This window comes from Scyliorhinus torazame, chromosome 10, assembly GCF_047496885.1.
Source record: "Scyliorhinus torazame isolate Kashiwa2021f chromosome 10, sScyTor2.1, whole genome shotgun sequence".
Taxonomy (NCBI): domain Eukaryota; kingdom Metazoa; phylum Chordata; class Chondrichthyes; order Carcharhiniformes; family Scyliorhinidae; genus Scyliorhinus; species Scyliorhinus torazame.
This window is the reverse complement of record NC_092716.1, coordinates 215,683,416-215,705,434: the sequence shown is the minus strand read 5'-3', so window position 1 is coordinate 215,705,434 and position 22,019 is coordinate 215,683,416. Positions and strand designations below refer to the sequence as shown.

The 22,019-nt window shown below is 47.1% G+C and overlaps 1 protein-coding gene across 7 annotated transcripts in view; it reads left to right on the top strand.

Annotated features, from left to right (window-relative positions):
* LOC140384564 (nucleobindin-2-like) overlaps positions 1 to 21,667 on the top strand; it is an 85,752-nt gene extending 64,085 nt beyond the window's left edge. For 6 of the 7 annotated variants that reach the window (XM_072466374.1, XM_072466375.1, XM_072466376.1 and 3 more), the window contains exons 9-13: positions 1,864 to 1,956; positions 5,287 to 5,376; positions 7,395 to 7,565; positions 18,281 to 18,365; positions 19,305 to 21,667. In XM_072466374.1, the coding sequence (XP_072322475.1) occupies positions 1,864 to 1,956; positions 5,287 to 5,376; positions 7,395 to 7,565; positions 18,281 to 18,365; positions 19,305 to 19,417 (552 nt within the window). In that variant the 3' untranslated portion in view covers positions 19,418 to 21,667. The remainder of the gene's footprint in view (positions 1 to 1,863; positions 1,957 to 5,286; positions 5,377 to 7,394; positions 7,566 to 18,280; positions 18,366 to 19,304) is intronic. The other variant, XM_072466372.1, reaches the window with a different exon arrangement.
* Positions 21,668 to 22,019: the final 352 nt, after the last annotated feature.

The window sequence follows — 22,019 nt, the reverse complement described above, 5'->3', positions numbered from 1 at the left end:
GGTGTTACTGGGATAGGGTGGAGGTGTGGGCTCTTTCCAAAGGCCAGTGCAGACTCGGTGGACTGAATGGCCTCCTTCTGTACTGTAAATTCTATGATTTTATGAGTCGCGAATGGTGCTGAACATTGTGCAATGATCAACACACATCCCCACTTCTGACCTTATGATGGAATGAAGGTCATTCATGAGACAGCTGAAGATGATTGGGTCTAGGACACTACCCTGAGGAACCCCTGCAGTGATGTCCTGGAACGGAGATGATTGACCTCCATCCACCACAGTCATCTTTCTTTGTGCCTGGTATGACTCCTACCAGCAGAGGGTTTTTCTCCCTCTTTCACATTGACTCCAGTTTTTGCAAGGGCTTCTAGTTGCTATAGTCAAATGCTGCCCCGATGTTGAGGTCAGTCACTCTCGCCTGACCTCTGGAATGCAGCTCTTTTTGTCCTTGCTTGAACGAAGGCTGTAATGTGGTCAGCAGCTGAGTGACCCTGGCGGAACCCAAACTGAACGTCAGTGCTGCTTGATCGCACTATTGATGACCCCCTTCCATCACTTTACTTGAGAGTAGTCTTGAGTTGCCAGATCTGTTCGAAGTGTATCCCATTTAGCACCGTGTTAGTGCCATAGAACACAATTAAGGTATCCTCAATGTGAAGTCAGGACTCTGTCTCCATAGGGATTGTGTGGTGGTCACTCCTCCCAATACTGTCATGGTAGTTGCAACTGAGGCAGGCAGGTTGGTGAGCATGAGGTCAAGTATGTTTTTCTGTCTTGTTGGTTCCATCACCACCTACCGCAGTCCCAGTCTAGCAGCTATGTCCTTTATGTCCTTTCCACCCTCAGTACTTCCTCCAAGTGGTGTTCAACATGGAGGAATACTGATTCATCAGGTGAGGAGGGATGGTACATGGCAGGGGATTCTCTTGCCCAGGTTTTCGTACAAGTTCATGACTTTTTGGTTTTATTTTGGTTTGTTTACTTGCTAATTCAATTCCTTGACATCGAGATACCTTTGCTGAAGCCCAGCTTCAAGGAGGCAATGCACAATGTTCAAGAGAGCAGCACTGAAGCTACCTCACTCCCACATTGGGCTGGACTTTGCAGTCAGTGGTGAAGCAATGACACTCATTGTGATCATCAGTTCCCACCAATCTTTATCACCATTACATTTCCCTTTCCTGTTGCAGTTTGACCCTGGTACCAAGGGGATTTCTTGGCATGCAACAGTAGTGATGTCAGCAAGTAGGTAAACAGCCAATCATATTGAAGTATTTGTGCCCAACAAATCAGGAGGTTAAAAGCACTCCATATCCTTCACTTTCATTTAAATTTTCAAGACGCAAATTAAATAGTTATGTCAGAATTAAGATGGAAGTTAAAATAAAGATAAACAAATATTTTTAAAATGTGAAATCCCAGAAATGTGTTTGTTCTCCCCCATGTTGTTGTGTTAATGCTTATATTAAACATCTACCTGCACTATTCTAAGCATTTGTTAACCTAACTTGCAACTGTATGAAAGTAATCGAGAGGGGGATTTAGTTGAGTGTATGAACAATAGTACATGTTTTAACTTGCCACACCACTCTTGTCTGCTAAAGTTTTGCATGTTTGTCTGTTCCTCCACCTTTAACACTTCACTGAATGCAAGAGTATAGAGAAGAGAAATTCAAAATACTTGGAAGGTTCTTTAATTTCAAAATTGTTAACGACTATATTTTGTGCTACAAAAAAATGTTTCCCTTTTCCATCAGCTTCCCCTAAAGGTACTGGGTGTCGTCTTTGCTGATGTCCACTTAGATGAGTGGCAAAATGCGGAGTTCAATTTTAAGCTGCTTCCTCTTTTTATTAACACTGCAGCTGGAGAAGATGTATGATCCTAACAATGAAGAAGATGATATGGTAGAGATGGAGGAAGAGCGATTGAGGATGAGAGAGCATGTTATGAAAGAGGTATTGTACTGTATGATGAGTAGAAAAGAATTCCACATGCTCCCATTTGTTTTGCTTTTCAAATTATGGAATGTGCTTTTTTTTAAAACGGCATCTGGCCAAAGATGTTTCAAGACAAATGGTGAATTAAAGAATTATTCATTTTGTAACTTATCCAAATGGTTTAGATTTGTATTGATCAATCTCGATTAAGGTAATTTGTTTTAATTATCAAATTACATATTAAAGATGATACTGCAATAGATGTCACTGGTTCTACCTTTTGTGTTTGCGTCTCTTGGACTTACAAACACAAACTTGAAGGCAACAGAAGAATGATGGGCTCACCTAATTCTTCACCCAATCTGATTCTTCAAGTTCTTAAAAACACGCACATTGCTCTGTTGAATCATCCTGTTGTCTTCACATGAACCAAGTGGGGAAGGACAAGTCTTTTTTTTCATGTTGCGCTGCCTCTTAAAATTAATTTCCCTCACTGCATCATCTCTAACTACGAAAAGATCATCCATCCTCATTACCTACACCCTCCATCTACGTCCTCCATGCACTTAACTACTCAGATCCCCCAACCCTCTGTAGTTTCTGTCTGCCCCCTCTCCAAGATCATTTGTTCTGTGAGACTGACTTCTTGCTCTTTTACTCATTTCCCCATCCAATCCTGGACCACATGCTTGTGGACACCTGCAAATTCACTGCTTCCCTTTAGACAATATCTAATTCTATTTCAAAATTGCCGACGTCACCTTCAGGGATGGCAGGACCAACATAGGAGATGAGATTGAATCGGTTAAGATTGTATTTGCGGGCAGCACGGTGGCACAGTGGTTAGCATTGCTGTCTACAGCGCTGAGGACCCGGGTTCGAATCCCGGCCCAGGGTCACTGTCCATGTGGAGTTTGAACATTCTCCCCGTGTCCGCGTGGGTTTCACCCCCACAACCCAAAAGATGTGCAGGTTAGGTGGATTGGCCTCGCAAAATTGCCCCTTAATTGGAAAAAAAATTAATTGGGTACTCTAAAAATTTAAAAAAAAAAAAGATTGTATTCGCTGGAGTTGAGAAAAATGACGGGGGGATCTCATATATAAACCTATAAAATTCCAACAGGACTAGACTGGGTAGATGCAACAAGGATGTTCCCGATGGTGGGTGTGTCCAGAACTAGTGGTCACAGTCTGAGGATACAGGGTAGACCATTTAGGACTGAGTTGAGGATAAATCTCTTTACCCAGAGAGTGGTTGGCCAGTGGAATTTGTTACCACAGGAACCATTTGAGGCCAAAACATTGTGGGCGGGATTCTCGGTTGGCCAGCGCTGAAATCGGGGTGAGCGATCGGGCCGAGAATAGCTCCTGACGCCGAAATTGTGGCAGGCGCCAGTCGTCAATGCACCGCACGCTGTACGTAGTTGAAACACCGTTCGCATAACATTAGTGGGCCCACCCACGATGCTCCGCCTCCGATGGGCTGAGTTCCCGACAGCATGGGCCATGTGTGCTGAAACAAATCGTAAACTTGCCGTGGTGGCTGCTGAGAGAGAGAGAGAGAGAGAGAGAGAGACAGGGCGTACAGACCGTGTCCAGCACCGCCATACGTCACTGACAGTCGTGCCACTGACCGGGGAACTTCTGCCAAGGCCATGGGGGGTGGTCAGGAGGTGGGCTGGACGGGCACGCAACACCATTACCGCAGCCGGCAAGGCAGCCATGCAGCTGCGCATGCCGCTGACAGCCCACTTTAAACCTGGTGCGCTGGGTCGTATAGGTGACCCCCCCCCCCCCTTCTCCGAGTGCCCTCTGGCCCCAGCCGACCCATCAGCTGTATGGGCACGCTCCAGCACAACCTGCCATCTTTTCGGCCCCGATCAGTGTGTATTGGGGGTGGGGGTGTATTGTTTAAGCGCAGCTGCAGCTTGTCAGCCTTGAGAGTGTCCAACACAGACCCGGAGATTCCTGCACCGTATTTCATGGGTTTCAAGGGTGTTCCATGCGGCGCCGGTGCTAGCCCCTCAACGATAGCAGAATTTATTTTTCTGACTTGGAAGTCCACGGATTCTCTGTTGCCATCAGCACTTAGACTCCGAAATGGAGAATCCGACCTCTATGTTTTCAAGAAGCAGTTAGATGTAGCACTTGGGCGAAGGAAATCAAAGGATGTGGAGGGGAAAGTGGGATTTGACTATGAGTTGGATGATCAGCCATGATCATAAGGAACAGGCGCGAAGGGCCGAATGGCATCCTCCTGTTCCTCTTTTCTATGTTTCTATGCTGCTATAAGGAACCTACCATTTATCCTCCAGCCTCTGCCCAACCTTAAGTTTTCTTTCACCTTGAATTTCATCAAACAGTCATGCCAGCTCTATGTCCATCTTTTCCTAAAATGCATTTTGGCTGGGTTTATACTTCAGTTGCAGCACCAAGACCATCCTGGCTGTACTGTAACACCCAGACCTGGCTATCCATTACTTCCTTTAATCCCATGACCATATTTGCATTCAGCAAATTTTCCTCCATCTGAATGTTGGAAAGATAGAATCCATTGTTTGAAGCTCCCATTGTAGAATCTACTCCCCAATCACTGATTTTGATCCAGTGTTTTGCTCAACTTCTATGCCTTATTTATAACGAAAATCTTCTATCTAATCTCACCTGCTTCTACCCTGACCTCACCGCAGCTGTCACTGATTATCTTTATACACGCTTTGTAACCTTTACACTTGATTTCTCCAGAGTTCTTGTTGATCTCCACCTTGGAGAAACCAAGCTCTTCAAAGCTCAGTTTAAAAAAAAAAAAAAAATATATATATATATATATATATATATATTATATTATATACATATATATAACTTGGTCTTGAACTTTATCTGATCCTTGCTGATCTACACTATTCTCCCAATTTCACTGAACTTGAACGCCTGACCTTCATTTTCAAATACTTCTTGGCCTTACCTCAGCCTCTACGGGCAATCTTCGACACCTTGTATCTCCTCCTGCGCCATTCTCTTTGCTGCTACTCGCTTTCTTTATATGCTTCCCCTCCCGCTATTGATGGCAGAGCCTTTAATTGCCTTGACCTCACTTGTGGAACTTTCCCTTGCTGTTTCACACACGGTCTTTAAAAACTCCTTAAAACCCACAAACCTTTGTTTGCATCTCTGAACTCTCCCAGAATGGCTCAGCACCTGTTTCTGTTTTTAATATTTTAAATTTCCTCTGTAAACTCTGGTAGATATTTTACCTTCAAGGTACTATTATAAATGTAAATTATAGTTGCATTCCACATAGTTTATACTATGGATATTGCAGCGAGTGTAATTTAATGTTCTTTTCAGATTGATAGTAACAAGGATCGATTGATATCCCTTGATGAATTTCTACATGCTACAGAAAAGAAGGAGTTTGTGAATGCCGAGAATTGGGAGGTGAGAAGTCATGTGTCACAAGTGGAAAAGATTTGGTGAACTCTGTCAATCGCATCTAATATCTTTTGATGTGCCCACAGTATTACGAACCCAGACCAGATCGCAACATTTTCTCGGATACTGGACAGAAACCCAAATTGTTTTTTAAATTTGTAAAGCTGTGAGAAAAAGATACTTCGCTCCAGGAGTGATTCCACTCACAAATAGGAACATGGTAAATTAAAACAAACTATTATTAACATGGTATTCAACTAACTTTAAAGCACAGCAAATGTAGCTTACAATTACCAGTTGAACCATGCTTAACAATAAAATGAAGCACTTTAACTCCTAACTGCTGCCTTCTTTATCTCCAATCAAGCAAAACCCACCGCAGGTCAAACCCCAATTTTAAATACAGTTAGCAAACACAGGAGAACTTGCCAACATCTGAATATAGAATTATTTTCAAAGACTGCTTGGAGGGAGAGAGATCCTCCTGTCAGGAAACAGCCTGCGATTCTTGTCTGTATCAGACCACTGCTCAACCTGACAGCCTTCTGCAGAAGTTGCTGTTCTGTTCAAAGCCAAATCTAAACTGACAACTCAAAAGCTGACTGCTTCAGCCCTGGCTCCTGTCATTAATTACATCTTCTCAATCCCACTAACTGGATTATGACCAGCTTACTGAGGCTAACCCCCCAATTATCTAAACGCCAGAGAACCTTCTTTCTGTAAACAAAATTCTCTTTAGCCCTATTTGGGTAAACCCTATACATGGTTGAAATGAATGATGATCTTTTAAGACATCTTAGTTACCTTCTAAAGCCATCTTTCTTTTAAATCAGGATTTTTACTGCACCAGATGCATATAAAGCAATATATTTATGAACTTCTTACATTCAACATAACACCTTTTGATATCCTTCGCAGTTATTGGTTCTGGATGTGGGAAGGGGAGTAAACACTCTTTCATTGTTTGTATGGTAGTATGATAACTCTGCGGATGGTTGTTCTTTTTATTACCTATCTACAGTATTGCATTTGAGATATATCCCAGTTTTCATTTTTCCTTTTCACTTTGTTGATGCTCGAATATTACTGTCAGTCTTGGGGAAAGAGTAAAGAGGGTGCAAGTGATACTGCTTGATCACCTGGCCTTCTGAACCTTATCAACTCGACAGAAATGAGCCTTTGTTTTCTTACAGCCGTGAAGCCCCGGTACCCATTCTATCCCATTATAATCTAAAGCTAAGGAACAAAAGGAACATAATCTAAGAACATAATCTAAAACTAAGGCACTGGACCGAGCTGATGGGGAGGAAACTTGTTTCCACTTAAAAGTATTGAGAATGAGAGGACACAGATTAAATGTGAATTGTAAAAGAACCAAAAGTGCAAGGGAATGGGGATTAAGCAGGTGAATGGCACTAAGTCATTTGACAAACCAGTGCAAACACAATGGCTTGAATGGCCTCCACCTGTGCTGAAACACTTATGTGATTTTAAACATTTTGGAGAAATTTGATTCAAAATAATAATTAGTAATTACTTAACTTTTCCTCTCCCATTACCAGTCATTCATCGGCCTGGTGGAACTTGTCAGTTTATTGTCATTTTGGTAGGTCTAACATAGAGGGGAAGTACACCGTAAATGGCAAAACTCTTAGGAATATAGAAAGTCAGAGAGATCTGGGCGTGTAGGTCCACAGATCTTTGAAAGTGGCAACACAAGTGGACAAAGTAGTCAAGAAAGCATACAGAATGCTTGTCTTCATTGGACGGGGCATCGAGTATAAAAACTGGCAAGTCATGCTACAGTTGTATAGAACCTTGGTAAGGCCGCACTTGGAATACTGCGCACAATTCTGGTCACCACATTACCAGAAGGATGTGGAGGCTATGGAGAGGGTGCAAAGGAGGTTTGCCAGGATGTTACCTGGTCTGGAGGGTGTTAGCTATGCGGAGAGGCTGAATAGACTTGGACTGTTTTCATTAGAGGGGTTGAGGGGTGACTTTTATTATATTTTGTTGTTCAGACTCTAGGTGAACAGGAGCTCTATTCAGAAGATGAGCTACAGCAGTTTGAGAAACGACTGACTCAACAGGAGCATGAACTGAAGATGAAATCGGATGATTTATTGAAGCAACGTGAAGAGCTGCAGCAGCAACACGACCAACTCCAGGCTCAGAAACTTGAGTTCCAACAGGTGAAACTCTTGTGCTTATCTAGTTTCCCCTTAAATTCCGCTATCCTCTTCACCTCAATTGTTCTGCATGAAAGTGAGTTCCAGATTCGAAGCACACTTTGCTGGGGAATCTATGGTGGCTCAGAGGGAACATCTCTGAGAAAGTTCCTGGCCCAAGCGTTCTCGTCTTGTGAGTTGAGCATTATCTTTGGTCAGGAGAGGGCACTGTTTGCCTTTTGACCTGATAATGTGAAATAGAAAATTCTTCTTTGTAAATGTGGCACTAAATGTCCCAGGTTATGATGCGGAGAGGCTTGGAGGAAGTGACATACAGAAGTTATGGTTAACGTTGGTTGGAAATGTTCACATGCCCAGACGGAAGAACACTGATATCATTGGGGCGTTGTAAGCTAGAAGAGATTAGAGAGCTAGGGAGGGAGAAGGCAGTCAAGGGATTTCTCAGTGAGGTTGTTGCAAAATGTAATGGCAATGAGGTAGAAGGTCCAAAAGCATTTGATTGTTGCTCAAGATGAGGGGAGTTGCGGTGAATATAAAATCTTGCAATGTCACAGAACAGAAATGACCATTCAGCCCAGGTATACAACCAGCTCAACTACCAGCTGCCTCCTGAGGCTACTATTCAATGTTCCTCTGAGCTGCACTGCAATCTGAAAGTCTCCACACAGGCTGAGCAAAAGTCAGCCTCCTTTAAGTTACCTTACATGCACAACCATGCAAAAAGAGTGCAAGGGTGCACATACTTAAATGAATCAACCACAGACAAGAGTTTAGAGGATACATTTACTCTGTTTCAGAAAAGTTAAATCTTTATATTCCACAATGTGCAATTGTGGTTATTTTCATCGTACTTGAGTAGAACCTAATGACATCTCAGAGCTTGCAGTTAATAATCATTAACATTAAGGGCAACATGGTGGCGCAGTGGTTAGCACATCTGCCTTGCGGCGCCGAGGTCCTAGGTTCGATCCCAGCTCTGGGCAACTGTCCGTGTGGAGTTTGCACATTCTCCCTGTGTTTGCTTGGGTTTCGCCCCCACAACCCAAAGATGAGCACGGTAGGTGGATTGGCCATGCTAAATTGCCCCTTAATTGGAAAAAATGAATTGGGTGCTCTAAATTTTAAAAAGAAGGAAAAAAAGAGAATCATTTAACATGGCTGTGGATTTGGGGACACGTATGGCAGATTTCCTCACCTTAAGGAAGCCAAATGGTTTTTTAATGGCAATTTGGTAGTTTCACCATCATGGTTACTGATGCAATTTATTCAGATGTATTTAATGAATTGAAGTTTATCTCTCCTGCTTCCGTGATGACATTTGAACTCGTGTCCCTGGAACATTAATCACGAGCCTCTCGATTGTTGGACCAGTAATATAAGCACTACGCTACAATATATGGGCCAAATAAAGAAACAAAAGATGAGCCTGGAGGAGGTGTAAACTGAAATAGCAGATACATTACCAATAGTGGAATCGTTATGTGCTGCAGATTAATTTTTAAAAAAAAATCTTGATCCATTATAACACCCTTTTGTCTTGTACCCCATCATCCTTTTGACATTTAGGGTGGGATGCTCCGGCCTCAATATGCTCTCGCTCAAGCGAAACGACGCCGGTGAATAGCAGGAGAGGCCAAAAACAAGAACCGTGCCAGGTGCCAAACAGTTTGCGATGCAACTGGCCCGCTCCTGTAGGCAAAATTGGGATCTCACATAGTGTGGTGAGAAACCAATTATCACCACTTAAGCCCTAATTCCATACAATTAGCAAGAGTCCCGAGCCCCGTCTTATCCAACAGCCACCTCTTGTTCAGCGGCCTCCCCAGCAAGTGGTCACGCTGGCGCTGATTAGTACTCCTTTTTAAAAGCGTGAACCTGCCGGAAGGGCTTCCGTGGGTAGCCAAGGATGGATGCAGCCATCTTTGCTCTCAGACAAAGAGCCTTGGGGCGCTGGGCTTCCCACCCCAGTGCTCGGCGGGGTTTAGGGGACCCTGGGGTGGGGGGGGGGGGGGGGGGGGACCACCCCGGCAGGGGTAGGCGGCCATTGGGGGGTGGGGGGGTAGGAGGAAGACGCTGGGGGGGAACCGCTTGCATGCACCATTATGCCAACCCCTGGATCGTGTTTACTCGTTCCAGGGGCAACCCTTGTCCCTGCCCTTCCGCCCCATCTACCACCAATAACTCAACCAACTGCCGAGGCCTCTGGCTGAAGGCTATTGCTAATAGTGAATTGGCAATCGTGGTTAAGTGAGCACTTCACACAACCCAAGTGGATTCCCATAGGTAGGCGGACCATGTAGCATGTGGGAGTCATTGCCTAGCATACCAATCACACCTTAATGCCTAGACACTGTGCTTGAATACTGCGGGAGGTAACCCCACACACGCAGCAGCCAACATCCAAACACCCAGAGGATGGAACACAGCTCCGATGACATGTCCATGGCCGGAGGGTGGATGAGTGCCATGGGGGGAGACCAGAGCCCGGTCCGGGTGACGTTATGAGCGGGTGTCCGGACTACAGGGTCTGGGATCCAGTGAGGGGAGCCAACTGTGGCCGGCAGGGCGTTCCGGGTTGGGGGGGGGGGGGGGGGGGCGGAACCAATGGCGGACAGGAGTGTCCCTGGCTGGGAGCCACCACTGTTGTCAGTTTCACACCCTCTCCAATTGCTTACAAATATTGAATGTTATGGCAGGGATATTGGACCCAGAACTTGCCCTAGTGGTTCTGCCAGGAATCCGGGTGGCCAGACACCGGAGACATCAGAGCGTCTGCAGATGCTCGAGGCGGTGGCCCATGTGCTGGACCCTGCCCAACACCCTCAGGACCCGGCCGCCTATCAGGACAGGGAAGGACCCAGAGTGTACAGGCATCGCTGGCCGTTGGAGCAGATGATGGACAGCACTTGCCGCAGGAGGTTCCGCCTCAACAAGGAGACGGTACGGCACCTGTGCCATGTGCTCACGGACTTGGCACCACATGGAGGAGGAGGAGGACACCCACCCCCCCCCGGTGACTATCAAGGTCACCGCAGCCCTGAACTTTTACACCTCAGGATCATTCCAGGGCTCGAGCGGGGGACATGTGTGGTCGTCTCACCAGCCACAGCTCACAGGTACATCCGACAGGTCACGTATGCCCGGGCGGAAAACTACATCACCTTTGACTTGGGCCATGCCCAGCAACATTCCTGGGCAGCAGGTTTCTCTGCCATCGCTGAGATGGTCCAGGGGATAATCAATGCTACGCATGTTGCCCTCGGGCCACCTGGGGATGCCCTATGTTAACCGAAAGGGGTTACACTCCCTCAACATACAGCTCGTGTGCGACTACGAGATGAAGATAATGCTTCCAGGGGAGTGTTCATGACAGCTACATCCTGGGGCAGTCGGTCATTCCTGGCCTCTTTGAGGAACACCCCAGGATAGGCGGCTGGCTCTTGGGGGATAAGAGGCTGAGGACCTGGCTAATGACGCCAGTACGGAAGCCGGTGACCGAAGCAGAGAACTAGTACAATGAGGCTCATGCAGCCACCTGGACTGTCATTGAGTGGTGCATCGGACTCTTCAAGGTGAAGTTACGATGCCTCGACCGCTCCGGTAGTGCACTCCAGTACACCGCCCGGAGGGTAGCCCCCTTTGTGGTGATCTGCTGTGCCGTTCACAACCTCGCACAGCAGTGGGTCAACATGCTGGAGGTTGGTGATGAGGAACATGTGGCTACCTCCAAAGAAGAGGACCAGGCCAATGAGGTGGCTCAGGACCAGCAGAGGCTGGAGAACTTGGCCAGGGAGGAACCGGAGGACCAGCCAGCTGCTGCAGAACAGGCGGCAGTGGAGAGGGTCTGGGAAACCCGGAGAGCCAGGGAGGTCCTCATACTCGCCCGATTCACTTAGAATGTGGCCTGGTCCGTCACCCCCCACTCCCATTTCCCACCCTCCCAGGGTATGTGTCACATCACTCCAGGGTCCTGTGACAGTGTTGGCACTGTCAGCAGGTCACTGTCAAGGGCAGGGGAGATGATAACCTGCAGAGAGATGATAACCCGCAGAGAGCAGAATGCTGGTGCTCCTAAAGCTATGCCATAGTCTGACCCCTACCTGTCTGCTGAGTGCTTGCTCAGTCCCATCACCTTCACGCGGTATGCCCTGGGGTTGGTGGATGGATGCCGAAAGAGATGGGCCAAGGGTTCGGAAAGTCGGCCTGCATTGCAGAAGAAAGTGATAGAGGCATCATACAGGTTGTGCACAAGGACGATTATTGTGTTTTACAATTCCCCACTCTCCCGAAGGTGCCCTTCCCCGGTGTCCTCCGTAATCCTCGATATGCTTTGCCTTCCAGCTCTCCCACTATGTCTAGGTGTCTCCCCAGGATGCATATCAGAGGTGGAGGCAGCCATCTCCTTAGCTCGTCCTGAGGAAGCACATGCGCGGCCGGATGGCGCCAGGTGTGTGTGTATGCGCAGGATGGGTCTCTCCGTACAATCGGCTCGTTGGATGGGGATCTGAGAGCTGGCCAGGAATGCAAGGGTGGGAGGCTCGCTGCCGCTGCCACCACCGACAGTTGCATGGTCCCTGGAGGGAGAGGAGGCAGCAGCATCAGCTGTGCCCGCCTTCGTTGCGGTGGAGACGAGGCAATTTCTGCAGATGTGCCCTCCCCCCTTGCAAATGTGGCACGCACACCGCGGACCAGACGATTGTTATGGAACTGCAAAACCCCCTCTAAAACCTCCTCCTGGACCAGGTGGATAAAGATCTGGCGCCAGAAGGAGAAGGTATGGTGTAGGAGGAGGTCCTTGAGGCTGAGCGGGAATGGCACCACTCCAGATATAATCACCCCCAACAGGTGGAGGTGGGGGAGGAGGCGCTTCGTGGGGAGGTGGGTCGGGACATTCGAGAGGATCAACTTCTCGTCAGTGGCCTCCAGAGGGTTCACCCCCACCTGGGTTCCGTCCACCATGAACCCCCTTTCGAGGGTGAGGCGGACCGCCCGCTTGGCACGCAGGAAGAATACGACTTGATTATAGACCTGGGAGACGACCACATGGCAGAGGAACCAACGACCCTGGCCATTGCATGGACGCACGCCTCCATGGACACTGTGAGGTGGCAAACATACTCCACCCCCGGAAAGCCAAGTGGAGTAGCAGGGAAAAGAAAGGAGGGGTAAATGATGGATACAGAGGTAGGAAGAGGAGGGACACAGGCGGGCAGGGCACTGTGTAACTGGTGAGTGGGAGGCCAGTGGAAAGAGGAAAAGTCTTCGGTCCAGGGAGGGCCCAGCAGAACCACAGTCTACAGTAGTCCGAAGTGGGTGGGAGGACCTGGTGGGACCCAACAACACACACAGTCTCTCTCTCGCCCTCTCTCACCTTGGTCTCAAAGAAAACGCTGGTCAATGAAAACAGCCACCAAGCTCTCCTCTTCCTCTCTTCTGGACAACGGGGCTCTCTTCGGGCAGCACGGTAACACAGTGGTTAGCACAGTTGCTCCACTTCTCCAGGATTCCAGGTTCGATTCCCGGCTTGGGTCACTGTCTGTGCAGAGTCTGCACATTCTCCCCGTGTCTGTGTGGGTTTCGTCCGGGTGCTCCAGTTTCCTCCCACAGTCCAAAGGTGCACAGGTTAGGTGGATTGGCCGTGCTTAATTGCCCTTAGTGTCCAAAAAGATAAAATGGGGTTACTGGGTTAGGGGGATAGGGTGGAGGCTCAGGCTTGAGTAGGGTGCTCTTTCAAGGGCCGGTGCAGGCTCGATGGGCCGAATGGCCTCCTTCTGCACTGTAAATTTAATGATGAGTCTTCCTTCCTTCCACTCTTCCCTCCCCCAGGTGGGCAGGCTGAGAAACGAGCAGTAAAGGAGAGGCAGCACTCGCCCTGTCTCTCATCCTCCAGGCAGGCAGGAAAAAGGAATGGCAGCACTTCTTCCCCTCCCCCTTTCAAGCAGGGAGGCAAACAGCAGAGGATAGGACAGGCAGCACTTCTTCCTCTTCCTCCAGGCAGGCAGGTAAAACAAAAGGGAGCATTCTCCCTCTTCCCTATTCCAGGCAGCTGAGTTAGCTCTTCGCCTCACCTCACTTCACCCCCCCCATCCAGTACCCCCAGTCTGAATGCCCAGTTTCGAAGTTGGCTACTCATCTCCTCCAGTCCCACAGCAGCCATTGTGCTAGCTTCACATTTAAAAAAAGTGCGCTAAAGGGTGCCGGCGTGACCACTTGCTGAGAGCTGATCAGATCACGGGAGGCCATTAGATAGGGGAATTGACCAATTAACGATATGGAGATCAGCCTTATTTGGTGATTATTAGTTTTTCGCCACATCCAGGCAGAATCTGTATCCCGTCAACTGGAACAGGCCAGTTAGATCGGAAACCGATCGGCGTCTGGTACCGATCCCGATTTTGGCCTGTCCCGCGATCTACCTGATGCGCACGGATCCGTGCTGGGCACAATGCGGCCATTAGATCACACCCAATAATTGCCTTCAAAAATGAATTGGATAAATTGTTGCAGGCGGAAAATAATTGTAGCAATATGGAGAAAGAGTGAGGGAGTGGAGCAAACTGAATTAATTGCTTTTCAAAAAGGGTCAGGGTGACTTGACTGTTCCACCCCCCGACCGCACTTTGGGAAATCAGACCGTAAGACGGTGCTCCTTCTCCCGGCATCCAAGCAGAAACTCAAGCGGGAAAATCCAGCTGAGAAAGTTGTGCAGTGCTGGTCCGAGGAGACAGAAGAGCTCTTACGTGACTGCTTAGAGACAGTGGACTGGTCCATATTTAAGAACTCAGCGACCAACTTAAATGAGTATGCCACCACCGTCACAGACTTCATCAGCAAATGTATGGACGACTGTGTGCCAAAGAAAGCAGTAAGTGCGTTCCCCAACCGCGAACCATGGCTCAATCGCGAGATTGACTCCCTACTGAAGGACAGATCCGAGGCGTTCAAGACAAACGACCCTGACCTATACAAGAAATCCAGGTACGACCTCCGCAAAGCCATCAGAGATGCCAAGAGAGAATATCAAACCAAGCTAGAGTCACAGACAGACTCTCGGCGGTTGTGGCAAGGACTAAACAACATAACGGGCTACAAAGCAAAGCCGAACAGTATCTCTGGCAGCAGCGCACCCCTCCCCGATGAACTGCTGTTTAGCACAGGGCTAAATCGCTGGCTTTGAAAGCAGACCAAGGCAGGCCAGCAGCACGGTTCGATTCCCGTAACAGCCTCCCCGAACTGGCGCCGGAATGTGGCGACTAGGGGCTTTTCACAGTAACTTCATTTGAAGCCTACTTGTGACAATAAGCGATTTTCATTTCATTTCAATGCATTCTATGCTCGGTTCGAGCAGGAAACCAACAATCCGCTGTCGAGTGCCCCAGCAGCCCATAATTCACCCATACCCACCATCACAGCTTCCAAAGTCAGATTGGCCTTCCTGAAAGTGAACCCTCGGAAGGCGACGGGCCCGGACGGGATCCCTGGTCGTGCACTCAGAGCCTGCGCGGACCAGCTGGCAGAGGTATTCGCGGACATCTTTAACCTGTCCCTACTCCACTCCGAGGTCCCCACCTGCTTCAAGAAGACAACCATCATCTGCAACAGTAATCATCAACTGCAATGAAGTGCTTCGAGAGGTTGATCATGAAGCGCATCACCTCCATATTCCCAGTACGCCTTGATCCACTGAAATTCGCATACCGCTGCAACCAGTCCACATCAGACACCATTTCCCTGGCCCTACACTCATCCCGAGAGCATCTCGAAAACAAGGACTCCTACATCAGACTCCTATTTATTGACTACAGCTCCGCCTTCAACACCATAATCCCAGCCAAGCTCATATCAAAGCTCCAAAACCTAGGACTTGGCTCCCCACTCTGCAACTGGATCCTCGATTTTCTGACCAACAGACCACAATCAGTAAGAATGAACAACAACACCTCCCCCACAATAGTCCTCAACACCGGCACGCCGCAAGGCTGCGTACTTAGCCCCCTACTCTACTTGTACACACACGACTGCAAGGCAAAACTTGGTTCCAACTCCATCTACAAGTTTGCTGACGATACGACCATAGTGGGCCGGATCTCGAATAACGGCGAGTCCGAATACAGGAGGGAGATAGAAAATCTAGTGCAGTGGTGTAGCGACAACAATCTCTCCCTCAATGCCAGCAAAACCAAAGAGCTGATAATTGACTTCAGGAAGCAAAGTACTGTACACACCCCTGTCAGCATCAACGGGGCCGAGGTGGAGATGGTTAGCAGTTTCATATTCCTAGGGGTGCATATCTCCCAAAATCTGTCCTGGTCAACCCACGTCGACGCTACCACCAAGAAAGCACAACAGCGCCTATACTTCCTCAGGAAATTAAGGAAATTCGGCATGTCCACATTAACCCTTACCAACTTTTACAGATGCACCATAGAAAGCATCCTATCGGGCTGCATCACAGCCTGGTATGGCAACTGCTCGGTCCAGGACCGCAGGAAACGTCAGAGTCGTGAACACCGCCCAGTCCATCACACAAACCTGCCTCCCATCCATTGACTCCATCTACACCTCCCGCTGCCTGGGGAAAGCGGGCAGCATAATCAAAGATCCCTCCCACCCGGCTTACTCTTCCAACTTCTTCCATCGGGCAGGAGATACAGAAGCTTGAGAACACGCACGAACAGACTCAAAAACAGCTTCTTCCCCACTGTCACCAGACTCCTAAATGACCCTCTTATGGACTGACCTCGTTAACACTACACCCTATATGCTTCATCCAATGCCAGTGCTTATGTAGTTACATTGTATATGTTGTGTTGCCCTATTATGTATTTTCTTTTATTCCCTTTTCTTCTCATGTACTTAATGATCTGTTGAGCTGCTCGCAGAAAAATACTTTTCACTGTACCTCGGTACACGTGACAATAAACAAATCCAATCCAATGATGGGGTTCTCTGTGATGTTCCTTGCTGTATTTGTACAATGGTCAGATGTGTCTTAAAATCTCTTTTGCCATGTAGAATTGTACCTTGTATTTGCAGTGAGTCTGAGATTCAACATACAGTCCTTCAAGCTAAAAACAATCTTATCACTGGTGGCAGTACTTTTTTTTCAGAGACATTAATAATAGAATCCCTGCAGTGCAGAAGGAGGCCATTCGGCCCATCGAGTCTGCACCGACCCGTTTGAATGAGATACCCAATTACACTCTCCCGTCCCCCCTGCCCTATTCCTGGAATCCCATAACCTAACCTGCCCATCTCTGGACACTTAAGGAGCAATTTACTTTGGCCAATCCACCTATCCCGCACATCTTTGGACTGTGGGAGGAAACCGGAGCACCTGAAGTAAATCTACACCGACATGGGGAGAACATACCAACTCCACACAAACAGTGACCCAAGGTTGGAATTGAACCCGGGGCCCTGGTGCTGAGATAGCAGTGCTAACCACTGTGCCACCATGCCGCCCGTGAAGAAAATCTACTGGGATTTGCTTGATAAGATATTATGCGATCGCATGCTGTCCTTTCCCTGTCACCATCTGGGTAGTAATTGACCTCACTTATAGATAGGAGATTCGTGTCTCCAGTCCCAACTTCTGGGGCGGGATTCTCCGACCCCCCGCCAGATCGGAGAATCGCCGGGGGCTGGCGTGAATCCGGCTCCCGCCGGTTGCCGAATTCTCCGGCACCGGATATTCGGCAGGAGTGGGAATCGCGCTGCGCCGGTTGGCGGGCCCTCCCCGGCGATTCTACGGCCCGCGATGGGCCGAAGTCCCGCTGCTGGAATGCTTGTCCCGCCGGCGAGAATCAAACTACCTCTCTTACCGGCGGGACAAGGCGGCGCGGGCAGGCTCCGGGGGGGGCGTGGGGCGGTCTGGCCCCGGGGGGTGCCCCCACGGTGGCCTGGCCCGCGATCGGGGCCCACCAATCCGCGGGCGGCCTGTGCCGTGGAGGCACTCTTTTCCTTCTGTCTTCGCCATGGTCTCCACCATGGCGGAGGCGGAAGAGACCCCCTCCACTGCGCATGCGCGGGGACGCCGTGAGCGGCAACGGACGCTCCCGTGCATGCGCCGCCCGGAAAAGTCATTTCCGCGCCAGCTGGCGGGGCACCAAAGGCCTTTCCTGCCAGCTGGCGGGGCGGAAATCAGTCCGGTGCGGGCCTAGCCCCTCAAGGTGATGGCTTGGCCACCCAAGATGCGGAGAATTCCGCACCTTTGGGGCGGCGCGATGCCGGACTGATTCGTGCCGTTTTTGGCGCCGGTCGGCGGACATCGCGCCGATTGTGGAGAATCCCGCCCTTGATGTTGGTCTGTAGCACAGGATTCAGAGTCTGAGAATGTTTCATGTAGGAAATTGAGTGATTATACTGAGCTCCGGCTACCATTATTTGCACCAAGTATTGGGCTTTATTCAATCACCACCTTGATTCAGAAGTACTTAAATAATGAAAAGTGGAAAAAATACTTCCATGCCTGTTCTTGTATTCCTCACTTAGATAAATCCAATTGCAGCGCTTTTTGAATGTTTAAAAAAAAAAAAAATTTAGAGTACCCAATTAATTTTTGCCAATTAAGGGGCAATTTAGCATGGTCAATCCACCTACCCTGCACATCTTAGTGTTTCCTAATGTGAGGCCAGGAAGGGACTTCCAGTTAGTTCAGTGGGCGAAACAATAACAAAACTAAGAAGTTAACTTTTTTTAAATATGAAATCCAATAGGCCGTACAGCAACTGGAACAGCAGAAGCAGGTCCAACATGTCCAACCTCCAGCAGGATCTAATGGAGAACTCCAGTTCCGCCAAGGTTTGTAGCTTCTTGATAAGATTGGTGTGACCAATAAATCTCTGCTTTCTTTTCCATAATTACACTTAAATGGCTGCTTAAATCTACCGCCTGATGCAGTTTTTTTGCCTTAATCTCTCATTTGCATCAGCAAGACAAATTATTTTGGTGTGAGATTGGAGGAAATGATGCCAGGTGCCACTTTCTCTAAATCTGTTATAGGCAAGAGATCAGAAACTGGAGGAGCCTGGGAATTATGAGGGTAGATCAGTCTTGGACAGGGCACAGCTCAGACTTATCAGAGTAACAGGACTTCATTTCTGCCGAAAAGGCTGCACAAATCTAGCTTGCATCCCGTGAATTTATAGTTTTGTGGGGCGATCTAATTGATTTGTTTGAAAGGATAATAGGCCTTGATAGGGCAGATACAGAGAAGCTGTTTCTTCTGTTGGGGGGGAACCCAGAACAAGAAGGCAGAATCTTAAAATTAGAGCTTGGAGTAAAATCGCAGATTATTGACAATTGGCATTCTCTTCCCCTGCAAGTCTATGATTGCTTTGCGAGTTACACTTATCAAGATTTAAATCCACAGACTTGTTTTAGTAAGGGTATCAAGGAATAGGGATTAAAGGTGGGTAAATAGGGTTGCCCTACTTGTCAGCCATGACCTAACCGATGAAGGGACCAGTTCAAGGTGCTGAATGGCCTACACTCTTGTGTATCTGTGTTCCAAACTAAAGAGTTTTGTTTCTGTAATTTAGTGGAAAAAGGAGTTAGACAGAGTATCACCCACTACCGTCCAATATATTCAACATGCAGGATCCATGAGACCTAAGCTTCAGATGTCAACAGTGCAAGCACCACACTGACAGCAAATTGAAGGCCCTTGTGTCGCATAACTTGCAGTGTTGATTTCCTCTTGATGACTACATCTCTTGCTGAAATGTTAATTTCCCATAGAAACAGGACAGCCAGGTCCTCCAGGAAAGGTTGAAGCTCCACCTCCAGGCCATGACCAGACACAAACTTTACATCAACCAGCTGCACCTGAACAGGATCAACCTCATCAATAATCATCTGTGCCTCCAGGAATTGGGCTAACGCAGGAGTTCCTGATCGGCTCTTTGGGTCCAAATGATCATTGCTCCAATCGTATACTTTTTGTCGCTGTTTAATCCTGTTAACGTCGCACAATACATGAAGACCACTGTGTTTGCAAGCATTTTGTTCAAGGAAGTTACTGAAACTCTCCTGCGCAGATATTCAGTTATCCAACAAAGGTGATTTACTTAATATGGTGGGCAGAACCTTGAGCAGAATTTCACTTAAAACCCCTGAACTCCGAGTTACTTGAAATCCGTAACAGAACTGGTTCGAACTGGGTTGTGAGCTCTTGGAAAATATTTTCATCCTGTGATAGGTATAATTTGTTTCTGGCAAGTGGGAGAGAATGTTTAATGCGTGAGTAATTAAGGTTGAGATAGTTCAAAAAATTTAGTTAATCTGTATGAGATGAGACATTTAGATTATGATTTTGGGGTTATAAGTAGAAGGGCTATTCATCTTGTATGTCAGGCATTTAGTTAGAGATTCTGGTGTCTGATTGCTCTGCTAGTCCAATCTTATTTTCTTGGCTATTCAGTGCCAGTTTAGCTATCTCCAGCCACAATTATTCTCTCCCATTCTTGGTTTTCTATACCATATCTGTGCAGGTCAAAGCTGGTACATGGAACTAATTGGGTGCATTAATATATTTAATACCTTTTCGGGTCTGCAATGGATGAAGTGGGTCAGCAATGTTTCAGTGTCATTATTTCAACTGGAATATAGAGAGCGGGGGCTGGCTTGTATGCAAGAACATATAGTTTCAACATTATTTTTAAAAGTTTATTCACCATCGTTGATGAGTTTGGGGGGATTTTTGGGAGTGCTGCTTACAATTGTGTTCAGTCATCTCAATACTTTGGCACAATATTTTGGCTATATTCTGCATCTATTTCCTTTAACCTCTGATTTGTTGCCAAGATCTGTCAATACACAGGTGCCCTGCCAGTCTGAGTGCTGAAGGCAATCCTCTTCATCAAAATATTCTGAGTTGGTTACTTTTCATTGGCTTTCCCAGATTGAGCTGTCATGAGGCGATTCATACTGTCGCCATGGCTGTTATCCAAATCAGTTGATAATTCACAAACAATGCAAAAATGTGAATAGATTGTTATGAATTGCCAATTCAGCAGCAGCCAACACATTATTTTACGCCATAAAAGAAGCTGACTAATATTTCAAAATGCATTAAATTAAACTTCAGGCTAAAGATAAATAGAGGAAATGCTCAGAATGTTGAATTTGGGCATTTTGTTTTGATGTTGGACTGCCTTTTTGCATAAACTTAAAGCAAGTTGTAAATTCTGGGTGTTTCAGATATGTAAAAGAACTCCAGCATTTAGGGGCTAGCAGTAAATTATTAATGTATATGACAGAACCACCTACGTGCAAGTGTTATCAAAAGTTAAATATATGATCCTTTTTTTAAAAAAAAACATGTTTGCAATTTCAGCATTAAAGTTTAATAATTCCTTTACTGTATTCAGAGAATTCTGCGAATTAAGAATTGCCCAATCACTCTAATTCTATTTTATCATCTGCAGTATTAGTGAGATCCAGAAAATAATTTTTGAGTTAAAATCAAGCAACGTACAGCCTGTATATTGTAATACTACTGTATCTGTATTCAGCCATGACATATGCTATTTGTAAGGGAGTCGATGCCAGTTTGCCTTCACTGGCACAGCTTGGTTTCCTCAATACTCTTCTGTCATCATGTAAATTGCTCTCCTTACTGCCTACCTAATAGCTGTACATTGTAACAGATATTTGAATGTTGCAATTTACCATGTGTAAACTATTGGTGGGATAATGCTAATGACTTGAATGATTATGCATTGATTTAATTTTAACATTTCCAGATTTATTCGAATTGGGAAGCTGCTTCTCGCTGCATTCATGTTCTGACATACGAGGTCTTAATGAACCTCATTGTTTGGCTTGAGGTAGCGAATCACCAATGCACTGTAGTCTTGTGGGTGAGGATTTGCACATATGATCACTAGCCCAACACGCTGGATTTAACTGCCATTTTGGGGAGGTGTGTAATAGATTCCAGATCCTTTGCTGCAGGGAGAAATTAGAATGAGGTTCACCTCCTCATACAGGCACAGAGAGAATGGTGCTGACAGAAGTCTGGAAGCTCACCTTCCTTCAACAGAAAATGCTCCAAAGGTAGCTAAGAAAGCAAATTTTAATAAATATATTTCAGGAAGTTATGAATTCTTACAATTCGTTGCCAAATCAAAATGCTGTCATTAGTGGCTGAACTGTTAACATGAAATATTTTAAAGGCTAGGATCACCTTGAGTGAGAATCAGCTATCAGTGAGTGTAGCACAATCAATTACTCACGAGACGAGAAGAGATTAAGTCAATCGAAGGCTTTATTAAGCAGACTTGTTCCCCAGCAGCTCAGTTACAGAATGCGGCTGCTGGGAGAACCCAGGTTCTTATACTCCGCCTTACTGGGTGGAGCCAGCAGGCGGCAGATCCAATCAGGACCCAGTGTCTGTCTACCAATAGCCTCTGGGCATCACAGGGTACTGTACTACCCCTAGTACATACCACC